This window comes from Lepidochelys kempii, chromosome 2 (genome assembly GCF_965140285.1).
Source record: "Lepidochelys kempii isolate rLepKem1 chromosome 2, rLepKem1.hap1, whole genome shotgun sequence".
Classification (NCBI taxonomy): domain Eukaryota; kingdom Metazoa; phylum Chordata; order Testudines; family Cheloniidae; genus Lepidochelys; species Lepidochelys kempii.
In genome coordinates this window covers 57,629,282-57,641,125 of record NC_136381.1, presented here as the reverse complement: position 1 = coordinate 57,641,125, position 11,844 = coordinate 57,629,282, and the positions used below count along the sequence as shown (strand labels likewise).

General features: G+C 45.4%; 1 protein-coding gene across 3 annotated transcripts in view; it reads left to right on the top strand.

Annotated features, from left to right (window-relative positions):
* Positions 1 to 11,844, top strand: part of TERF1 (telomeric repeat binding factor 1) — a 40,742-nt gene continuing 28,898 nt past the window's right edge. The window contains exons 1-2 of one of the 3 annotated variants that reach the window (XM_073330840.2): positions 1 to 365; positions 1,992 to 2,087. In XM_073330840.2, coding sequence (XP_073186941.1) covers positions 182 to 365; positions 1,992 to 2,087 — 280 coding nt within the window. In that variant the 5' untranslated portion in view covers positions 1 to 181. Of the gene's footprint in view, positions 366 to 994; positions 1,361 to 1,991; positions 2,088 to 11,844 lie in introns of those variants that run through there. The other 2 variants (XM_073330842.2, XM_073330843.2) reach the window with 2 other exon arrangements.

Below are 11,844 nucleotides of genomic sequence, written 5' to 3'. Positions count from 1 at the left end.
AAGCCGGCGTTTGCAAGGCAGAAGAGGCGGCGCCTGAGTGAGGAGCACGCGCGTAGGGGTGACGTCGTCCCGCCTGCACTGCGCTTACTGGCGGCGCGAGGCCAGACGTTGTTGGCGCGCGGGTTTGAAAATACGACGCGGGGCCGAGGCGGAGCGGCCGGGAGCGCGGCCCCGCGGGGAGATGGACGGGGCCGTGCAGGGCGAGGGCGAGGGCTCCTCCGGCGCCCCGGTGTCCCTCGAGCTGTTCGCGGAGACAGAGGCCGTAGCCGCGGGCTGGATGCTGGATTTCACCTGCTACGCGCTGTGCCGGCACTTCCGGGAGGGGCGCACGCGGGACTTCGAGCGGAGCCGGGACACGGCGCAGGGTGAGGGCGGACGGCGGGTCGCGGCAGCTCCGGGAGTGCCCGTGTCCTGCTGTCTGGCTCGGCCGAGGCCACGGGGGCGTCGCGGGCAGCGCGCTAGGCCGGGCCGCCACTTGTCCTGCAGTGGGGAGGCTTCCCGCGGGTGATGGTCCCGGGCTGGGCGCCCACACGAGCGTGGCCGCCCCGCGGTGGCTCTTGTCGCCGGCGGAGCTGTCGCCCCTCCCTGCTCCGATCCTGGCCCCAGCGCAGCTCGCCGCTCCCCGCCCCACGCCGAGGAATCCCCAGTCTCAGGGGCCGAGGCCCGGCTGGCACCAGCATTTGACTGCGACATCTGGTCAAGATGACCCCAGAGCAGTAGGAGGCATACATGTGGCCAGCAAGGCAGTGTGGGATAGCAGAGGAAAGATTGCCTGGGGCAGAACAGTGGATATGAAATAATTCTGCATGTGAATTAACTCATTTTGAAAGTGGGTTAATTAATGTGTGTTGAGATGCCGGATGATGATGCAAAACAAAAAATGCTAGGGTGGGGAGGCAGGACAGTGTATCCTGAGGAAAAAAATCAAGTTAACCTGAACCGACATGTTAAGTATAGAAACACATCTTTTGTCCTTTGTCTACATTAATCATGCTGATTTGAATTCTGAACCATTGTCTGTCAGCGCTGCTCTGCAGCTGCAGTGTCCTCTGGATATGGATCCTACAGTTTTTCCAAATATCTGACAGAAGGACTGGGTTCTTGGAGATTGCAAAAGGCCACTAGTGACCTATGGGACAGTTATGGGAAATGAGATGTTCTTGTGCCTTGTGAACAAGAGGCAAACCACTGTATCTATTTCCATCTGTCTACTGCCATGCGTCTTGTTCAGTTGTCGTCTGCTCCCATGATACATCTTTCTCAATATTTTTTGTGGGGGAGTTTTATATGTACAGTAATAGGAAGGGACTCTTTGTGCTATTACACCAGCAATTTCCCTCCACACTGGAAATGAAACCGGGTCAGTGAAATCTTTTTGGATTAATTTTATATATTTGTAATCCCCTTCATTTTCCGTTAAACTGATTTTTTACTGAAAAATTTCTGTCTTTCAAAAAGTTGCTATGGTAACTGACTGACAAAGCAAGAGTAACTGCTACAAATGAATTTTTTGTCTAGGTAATCCTATATCCTTTGTTCCTTGTCTCTGAGGTAGCACATGGTTTTGGGATATTCCCTAGAAATGTCTTTGAAGTCTCCAGTTGTATTTTATTCATCTCACTTCAGATTCTGAGCAAAACAAAAGCTTTCATTTACATGTGGTATTGTGCGATTCTGAACTTAGCTAAATATTTTACAGAATATGAACCTCTGGTGTGCTCCGTCACTTCTAGTTTGCTGCTGTAAATCTCAAGTAATCTGTTTTAAATGTGAGCTTGATTATGTCCTTTTGTAATGGAGACGGAAGTTATTTACTAGTGCATTTTTGAAAATGACCGCTAATACTTTTAAAAAGCATTTACTTTGGTTAGAAAACTAGTAAAGTATTTTAAATCAGATAGGTATGGTAAGTTCTGTGCCTCTTTTACATCTAGCCACAGTGTGGCACTGCTGGAACAAAACTGATTAACGTTTACCCTTTCCTTTTTCAGCTATTATTAATGGCCTGTCCAAAATAGCTACTCATCAGATGAAAACAGTGTACCTGTGTCAGTTTTTGACACGAATTTCAGAAGGAAAAACACTTGGTAAATATTTCTTTTTAATATAATTCTGATTTTAAACAGTTATTTGGATGAAGCTGATATGCTTTTCTCCACTAACTTGGCATGGTGCACCAAATGAGGTCTTCCTTTCCTTCCTCCTCCCCCTTTTCTTAGTAACTGAATAATTAAATAGCTTTTCTTTGGTATATATTTTTCACCTGATTATTCAGACAGTGTTCAACTTTTTCTTGTTTTAAACTGTTATCAGTTTTTTCTGTATGGAAATTGATTTGATTATACAGTATTTTTATACTTCATTATAGGGTATCCTTATCTTTATCATTTTTATGTATTTTTGTCTATTTTACACAACAGTATCCTTTAAAATGGAAAGGGATGGTTCTCTCAATTTACCATTTTTTGTCATTTAAAATAATGGCGATTTTTCTTAGATACTAGAGAGAAGGTATCGTGGGCACTTTTCAAATGTAATCTGACTAAAACATTTTATAAAGAAAAGTAGAGAACATAATTAGCTCAAAGTGAGCATTACTAATGTCCAGATTAAGCATCATCTTGTAAACCTCTTGTGAATTCTTCACATTTCTTAGTAAGTATGAAATTTATTCCACTAGGCCAATTACATTGCTACAGGTTTACAGTAAGCGGAGTCCATCCTACTTTCTTTGGCAGCATACATCTTCAAAGCAGTAGAAGTAATTGAGTCAGAATTTGTTGTGGGCAACTGAAATTACATTTCCATCCGATGAAGTGAGCTGTAGCTCATGAAAGCTTATGCTCAAATTTGTTAGTTCCTAGGGTGCCACAAGTACTCCTTTTTCTTTTTGCGGATACAGAGTAATACGACTGCTACTCTGAAACATTTCCATCTAAAAGATTTAGTGTTGCTAGATGTAAAGCTTTAGCTGCTAAATCTGAAAGAGTAAAACACACTTGAACAGAAAGGATTAAAGTATTTACAGCCAGATTCACACCTGCACAGGGTGTAAACTGTGCTCTCCCTCTTTACCTGCAGGGTATTTGCTTTGATGGAGACATTCATTCCAGGATAGGGCAGACAGCAGTGCCAGGTTATTTGTATCGGAAGGGAAGAGAGGTGGCTTTAGTTTATGTCTGGGACTTCTTAGGAGCTTCATAATCAGCAGCTCCCCAGGAATTGTAGTAATTTCCGCGTTGGTTGGCCGTGCCCATTGTCTCCCAGTTTGACCACGCCCATTTTGTTGATTGTGACACTGTACTCAAGCTTCTGGCAGACTTACTATTGTCAGAGCCTTTCAGCCCATTTTTCACCAGGAGTACACAGAGGCTAATCCAAGGACTTTGTAAGTACTAATGTAGTGTGTGTATTGATCACGTGCTCTCCAGAGAGGTTACATACCAGTATTCTCAGAATTGATAGCTTCCACAGATCTACATTTCAGAATTGTATGCCCAGTCATGTGAACCACAGAAGATTTTCAAGCAACACAGTGGTAGGGAGTATGTATTCCTGCTTCTCAGATCCAGTATCTTAAAATCGCTAACTGTGCGGGTTCTTGCACCTTCCTCGGAGGCATCCGGTGCAGCGACTGTCTTATCCAAAATACTGGATTAGATGAATCGCAGGACTGATTCAGAATGGCAATTCCTATGTTCCCACTGCTGCTGTTCCCCATACAAAATCTCTGTTACTCTCACATTCTAGGGGCACCCACCTTTACCCAGTTCCTAGGGATCAAGGCATAACACACACCCTTTCCAAGTTCCTAGGGTTCCGGGTGAAATGCACCTACCCTTACCCAATTCCTAGGGCTCAAGGCATACTCCTTTGCAGGTTTGCAGGGTCTTTTTCCAGTGAAGGAGCCTTACACAGTAATATCTATCTTAACCTCTATTAACAACACCAGAACAAAATGCACACGCTACACATACAATGCTCACCACTCCCAATAAGACAGATGAACTTTTATTGATGGCCAGTCAGGATCAGGTCCACCTGGGGGATTCCAGTTTCTGCACGGTGTCATTGGCAGAGTGAGGTCTGGCAGCTCTGATCTTTGCGGCTGTGTCCTGAAGTTGGTTCCCAAAGAACTTCCTTTCACACCCCAGTTTTTATAATTAAATTTGAGTCCTTATGGGCAGTTCTCTCCTTCCTCTATCAGCTAGGTAATTTGCATCAACACAGATGCTTTTTTTTTGGCTTCTTTTGGATCCAGAGCAGCTCAGAGACAGTCTTAAAAGGGACATAATCAATTTCCACCAGTGTTCTGATTACTTTTTACTTTAACTCTTGCTTCCAAAACACATGGCCTGCCTGGGCCCCACGCTGCTCCCAAAAGCAGCTGGCACCATGTTCCTGTGGCCTCTGGGGGAGGGGGGACAGAGGGCTCCGTGTGCTGCCCTCGCCTGTGAGTACCTCCCCCAAAGCTCCCATTGGCTGTGGTTCCCCATTCCTGGCTATTGGGAGCTGTGGGGAGCGGTGCCTGCAGACAAGGGCAACATGCGGAGCCCTCTGTCCCCGCCCCAGGGGCCGCAGGGACATGGTGCCAGCCACTTCCAGGAGCAGTGCGGGGCCTGCAGCGCCACGGGGGTGGCAATTCCGCGGGCTGGATCCAAAGCCCTGATGCGCCGGATCTGGCCTGCGGGCTGTAGTTTGCCCACCGCTGCTCTAGCCGGTCTCTATGGAAAGTGGCTCTCCTTAGTAGGAGGTGGAGGTGCAGTTGCTGCTAATGTGTAGCACAGCACTACCTTCTATTGTGTCTCAACTGACTCAAACATGAATGTTGAATGCTCTGCAGCACTGGATATAGCACTAGATAATACTGGCTATCTGGAATCTTCTGTAACATTGGAGTATGGGTGAGATGTTGACAAATTGAACTACCAGAGAGGAATTTTCCCTTTTATACATTTAGCAGTTTGAGAACTTCAAATCTTGGCTTCCACAAATGCTGGTGTAAATATGTGATGGTTCAGAATGAAAGCAATTTGCAATGTTAATGATGGTTTTTACCTTGAATATTTTAAGTTTACCTGCTACAGGTTTTCTTTCCACACTTTATCTTTTAACTATCCAATAAATATTTGGATTCTGTGGAGGACCTTATAACTTAGTGTGAGTGTATATCCAGTCACTTAAACAAGGTGTTTATATGTAAATCTGAGGATAAGGAAGCTGAACTACATCGCTTAATTTTAAAATGCGTAAGCTATTGTTTTCGGATAGTGTTTCTTCCTTAGACCCTAGTAAACCTCAGTGGACCTCTGACTTCAAAGGGAGTTTTGCCTGAGTGAGTTAGAGATGCAGAAAAATCTCCAGAGACCCTGTCCAACCAAGCAAAGCCAGAGTGACATTTGTTTACAATATCGAATTTCATATTTCTGCAGTACAGCGTCTCCCACAATTCTGGATGTCTGAGCTGCTCCCCTCTCTCTGCAGCTCATGAAGGCGGATCAGTGTTTTGCCACTGTCTCCTCTGCTCCTGCTTGCTACCAGATTTTTTTGCCTGTTCAGCAGAAACTACCATTGGCTGCTTTTGCTCTGACCCTTGCTCCTTTGCATTTAACTCTTCTGCACAGTTTTTTGGGTGTTGGGGGAGCCGTGTTATCCCTCCTCAGCATTCCTCCTCCTTCCTGGGTCAGTTAACCCCTTGGGTGTTTAACCCTTCCTGAGCCTCTGCTGCAGCATCTCCCTGCCGACTCCTCTATCCCTTACAGGCTTTGCAGAATAGCCAAGAAAGCATGGATCAAATCCATGATGTGCCCTATATGTGAGGCAGCCTTCTCAGGCTTGGCAGATGGCGAGGTGTGTGCACCCAGCTTTCCATCCCTAACTCTATACGGTCCTGGGGCTATAAGTTGCACAGGCGGATGGAGTTCCCTACCAAGTTCCCAAGCAGCTGCAACGAATTGGGAATCCCCATGAGTAGCAAGAGGCTCCAAAATCAAGGAGGATGCTGACCATTCGACTCAGGATAAGTCCCAGGAGATGCCTACAAAAAGGGGAGGTCTATGGGGCCACAAGTCTTAAAAGGTCCAGAGCACTGTGGAGGAAGATGTAGAGCTTCACAAAAATGAGATTAGTTAAACAGAAATTAAAAGGTTCAGCATCAAAAGTAAAATCTCTGCAAGCTGCATAGAAACTTTTTAAAGACACCATAGTAGAGGCTCAACTTAAATGTATTCCCCAAATTAAACATAGTAAGAGAACCAGAAAAGAGCCACCGTAGCTAAACAACAAAGTAAAAAGCAGTGAGAGGCAAAAAGGCATCCTTTTAAAAAGTGGAAGTTAAATCCTAATGAGGAAAATAGGAAGGAGCATAAACTCTGGCAAATGAAGTGTAAAAATATAATTAGGAAGGCCAAAAAAGAATTTTGAAGAACAGTTAGCCAAAGACTCAAAGTAATAGCAAAAACATTTTTCAATGCATCAGAAGTAGGGAGCTTGCTAAACAACCGGTTGGGCCACTGGACAATCGAGATACTGAAGGAGCATGGAAGGACAATAAGGCCATTGCGGAGAAACTAAATTAATTCTTTGCATCAGTCTTCACGGTTGAGGATGTGAGGAAAATTCCCAAACCTGAGTCATTCTTTTTAGGTGACAAGTCTGAAGAAATGTCCCAGAATGAGGTGTCAGAGGAGGATTTGGAACAAATTGATAAATTAAACGGTAATAAGTCACCAGGACCAGGTGGTAATCAACCAAGAGTTCTAAAGGAACTCTTATGTGAAATTGCAGGACTACTAACTGTAGTCTGTAACCATCATTTAAATCCACTTTTGTACTAAATGACTGGAGGATAGCTAATGTGACACCTATTTTTAAAAATTTTTTAAAATGGTTTTTAAAAAGGGCTCCAGAGTTGATCGCGGCAATTACAGGCCAGTAAGCTTGACTTCGGTAGCGGGCAAAGTGGCTGAAACCATAGTAAAGAACAAAATTGTCCCACACCTATGTGAACACAACTTGTTGGGGAAGAGTCAACATGGCTTTTGTAAAGGGAAATCATGCCTCACCAATCTACTAGAATTCTTTGAGGGGGGCAACAAGCATGTGGAAAAGAGAGAACCAGTTGATATAGTGTACAGTAACTCCCCACTTAACATTGTTTCGATCTTACATCCCTGCTCAATTACAGAACATGCTCCATTTAAAGTTGTGCAATGCTTCGCTATAACGTCATTTGGCTGCCTGCTTTGTCCACAGCTGGCAGCCTCCTGCCCAGCAGCAGACCCTGGGGATCAGCGCCTTCTGCCTGCGGCAATCAGCTCGCTTGTGGAGTTCTGGAGGGGGGGGGAGGAGCAAGGACTTGGTGTGCAAGCTTCCCCTGCCTCCTGAATACCGCAAACCAGCTGATTGCTCGCAGCCTCCGTCCTCCCTCCCCTGCCCTTGCCAGAGTCCTCACTCCTCCCCCTGCCCCCGAATGTCGCAAGCCAGCTGATAGCCATGGGGAGGAGCGAGGATGTGGCGCACCTTCCTGCCTCCTGCCCTTGGCAATCGGCTGGCTTGTGGTGTTGAGGAGGGAGGGGGAGCCTGTGCACTGTGTCCTCACTCCTCCCCCCCTCCCTCCTGCCTGGGGCAATCAGCTGGCTTGCACGTTCAGGAGGGAGGAGCAAAGACGTGGTGGTGTGGAGTAAAGGGGGAGGGGGGGAAGAAGAGGGGTTAAGGGTGGGGGTTTGGGGGAGTGCGTTAAAAAGTTTGGAAAATTCGGGAATGGAGTAAAAGCATAAAAAGTCCAGGACATGAGTCCTCTGGCTCTTGTTCCTCCTGCTGATTGTCCACTGAAGAAGGTGAGCTGTGAAACCTGAGCAGGCTACTGAGAATAAGCCTCAAGTTAAATTTCTCCCCACGAAATCCTCCCAAGGCTGCAATAACCCTTCACTCCTCCGAGGACTTTATTAGGGATGAATGGAACAAGCCTGACAAGGGCATTCATGTTAACCAGCAACCTCAGGCTCTATAACATTCAAGAACCAAGGGGCTCTATTACTGTGACACTGAAGATTGATGCCATTGCACTGTCTCTCGCCAGGAATATGGTTATTCTGTCAGTGGGGGAGTTCCACCCTAAGGAACCCATATATAGAAAGATGGAAGCCACTCGTAAAGAGGGCTTTGAAGCCTGGGCTGTCGTCCTCTGAGTGTCCCTGGTAGCTACTTGCTTTGCAGGAGCATCTCTTTCCTGGCTAGAATTGCTCAAAGATCTTAAGAACAGAGACCACCCAGACTTTGGTTCCACATTAGAGTCTCCCTAGCAACAGTATTTGTAGCTGATGCCTCAATGGGTGCAATGAGGTTCTCAGTCCAAGCCCTGGCTTCCAGTGGAGTAACCAGGAGCCACCAGTAGCTTTGACCATGGAAGGTTGAAACTCTCTAAGCTGCTCCTATGTTTGGCAAAGTTTACAGGCTCCTTCTTTGGAGAAAAGCTGGATAAAGTGTTGGCTGACAATGTGGCAAAACCCAAACAGTTTCTTCCTTCCCCACTAAGGGCCCTCAGAGAATATAAACCAGCCTTCATAGAGAGGCGCTCCTTGGCCTCATGAAGGGACAACCGATTCCCCAAGGAAAAGTGGTGGAATCGGGAGGGAGGGGGGAATAATCTGGAGGGACCTCAGTCTACTTTGACAGAGATAATGTAGGTCTCCACCCAGAGCTGCAGCTAGGGGGCAGGATTTCCATTTCCTAGAAGAATGGCTTTTATTGACCACAAACAAGTGATTCAGGGAAACAGTAAACCAAGGATACTCCCTTGAGCTGAGAGTTCCACCCCATCTGTTCTTCATCCAGTCACCCAGCTGGACAATAAAACACAATCTGATCCAGAACAAAATATCTTTTCTGCTTATGAGAGTATTTAGTGTTTCCCTTAAAAGCAAAGTTCTTTTGTTTCTGCTGCAACTTCTTCCTTGTACAGAAACACAGCAGGGGCAGGTATGAGAGCCATCCTCAACCTCGGAAAGCTCAACAAGTGGATGAAGGAGTTTTGGGTGGAGACTGTGATGTCATCCCAGTCCTGGGGGAGGGAGGGACTCTGACTTCAGTAGATCTAGCAGACACATCTCCATATCCCCATTAGTCTAGACACCACAGGCTTCTGAGGTTCACCTACAGCAGGAAATGTTATCAGTACTGAACACTCCCATTCGGCCTGTCCTCAGCCCCCGGGGTTTTTACAGAAATTTTGGTAGTGATAGTAGACTTGGGTTGCCGGGGATTCACCTGTATACCCTCATGGATGACATCTTAATCAGAGCTCCATCACAGCGAACAGCACAAACGGCCACATCTTGGATGCTGAATCTCTTCCAGGCATACAGCTTAATCATCTGTGCCAGGAAAAGTTCTCTAGTGCCATCCAGTATTATATTTTCTTGTTGCAGAGCCACACAATACCTACCATCTGACTACACTTCCAAATGCTAGGACTCCTGGTGTCATGCACAGGGATCACTCCATGGGCACAATCACTCATCAGAAGTCTTCAAGCTGTGGGACCACCACTTCAAAGGTGTGGGACCACTTCCTTGATCAGATATGGGTTCCTTACAGTGGTGGTCAGCCCACCACCATGTGTGCAGAGGCATGCCCGTTTGCCTTCCAGATCCTTTAGTCCCCACAAGCAATGCAGATTCAACAACTGTGTCGAGCACAGTTCATATCCCAGAAATCCAGGAGTTCTAACTATTCTTGACTTTCTACAAGAAGGCATAGACAGAGGCCTTCAGCCCAGTACCATTACACATCAGGTATGTGCTCTTAGAAGTGTGCTATTTGCAGTATCCTCAGGCTTCCTGGCAGATCATAGAATCATAGAGTTGGAAGGGACCTCTGGAGGCCATCTAGTCCAACCCCCTGCCCAGAGCAGGACCAATCCCAACTAAATCATCCCAGCCAGGGCTTTGTCAAGCCTGACCTTAAAAACCCCAAAGGAAGGGGATTCCACCACCTCCCTAGGTAACTCATTCCAGTGTTTCACCACCCTCCTAGTAAAAGTTTTTCCTAATATCCAACCTAAATCTAGATGATCCACAGGGAGCTAGATTCTTTCAAGCAGTCAGACTAGCCAGACCAGTGGGCAGGCTACTTTTTCCAAAATGGGACTTCTGGTAGTTTTGGGGATCCTGGCAAGCCATCCCTTCAAGCCTCTGACTTTACTGGCAACCTTTTATTTACCCATTAAGACTTGTTTCTCGGTAGCTGTCCCATCCATCAGATGAGTACCAGAGCTGGCAGCCTTGTCTATACAAGAGCCTTACTACATGTTCCAAAAGGACAAATTGGTGGTCAGGACACCAGAAACCTTTCTTCATTCTGTCCAAAACTACACTATCCAACTGAAAAGGGATGGCACACTTAGATTTTCAGAGTTCTTCTGACATCTATCTCAAGCATAAAGAATCCACAAGAGGCTCGTGCTCCTTGTTTGTGTTCTTCCACTCAAGATACCAGGGGCACAGAGCTTCCAAGTCCTCAATCGCTGGGTGGATTAGACCAGAGTCTCTCAACCTTTCCAGACTACTGTACCTCTTTCAGAAGTCTGACTTGTTTTGCGTACCCCCAAGTTTCACCTCACTTAAAAACTACTTGCTTACAAAATCAGATATAATTCAAAAATGTCACTGCATGCTATTACTGAAAAATTGTGTACTTTCTAATTTTTACTGTATAACTATAAAATCAATTGGAATATAAATATTGTACGTACTTTTCAGTGTATAGTATATAGAGCAGTATAAACAAGTCATTGTCTGTATGAAATTTTAGTTTTTACTGACTTCACTAGTGCTTTTTATGTAGCCTGTTGTAAAACTAGGCAAATATCTAGATGAGTTGATGTACCCCCAGAAGACCTCTGTGTACCCCCAGCCGTAGACGTACCCCAGTTGAGAACCACTAAATTAGACTGTATTGTGGAAGCTTGCAAATCATCAGAGGGGATCAAGGTGTGCTCCCGGAAAGGATTAAGGCACACTCCATGAGATCTTTAGCAATCTCACGTGTGGGACGAACTAGTGGATCCACTTCTGAAATTTGTAGAACAGCCACTTAGCCTACAGCTGACACCTTCATTAAGCACGGCAAAATGCCTCCTTTGGCAGGAAGGTGCTGCAGGCAGTGGCCAAGAAATAGATTTCTTTAGACTCTTTTATAAATGTCAAGACAGGAGCTTTTGAAAGGCCACTAGTTGCAACTGAGTTGTCAGTTTAGTAGTAACTGAAGCAACAATATGAAGAGAGAGAGAGAAATGTGTTTTTTATATAAATATTTTTCTGCTTTCTGAAATTGAGGGCACTTCAGTTTTCTTTGAGTCTCCAGCTATACTGTAAGTGATATCAAGTGTGGCTGACTTTAAAACATCTATTTCAGTAGTTTCAGGAGGAATGATACTCTGTCTATTGCTAAGATAGATACTAAAAAATGAAAGAAAAAACTTCCAAAACTACTCTGTATGGTGTGTACGGAGAAGAGGGAGAGTCAGAATTTTAATCAGTTGAAATTAAGAGGAAAAACTGAGCCAGATTCCAGGTATATGTAGACCAATATAGCCAAAATAAAGACTGTTCATACAAACAACCATATTTAAACTTAATACCTCTGAGCAAGAATACTGAGCTAATCACAACACTGGAAGTATAACTTGCTTTAAAAACAAAGGCACAGTAGTGCAGCCACCAGTATGTGGAAGGAGTTCAGTTCCTGTCGTGTTTTGCTGATGTTGAAAAGACTCTCATTCAGTTCTGCAGAACACATCTGAAGAAAATGTAAGACAGCAAATCCTCACACTGAAAATATTTT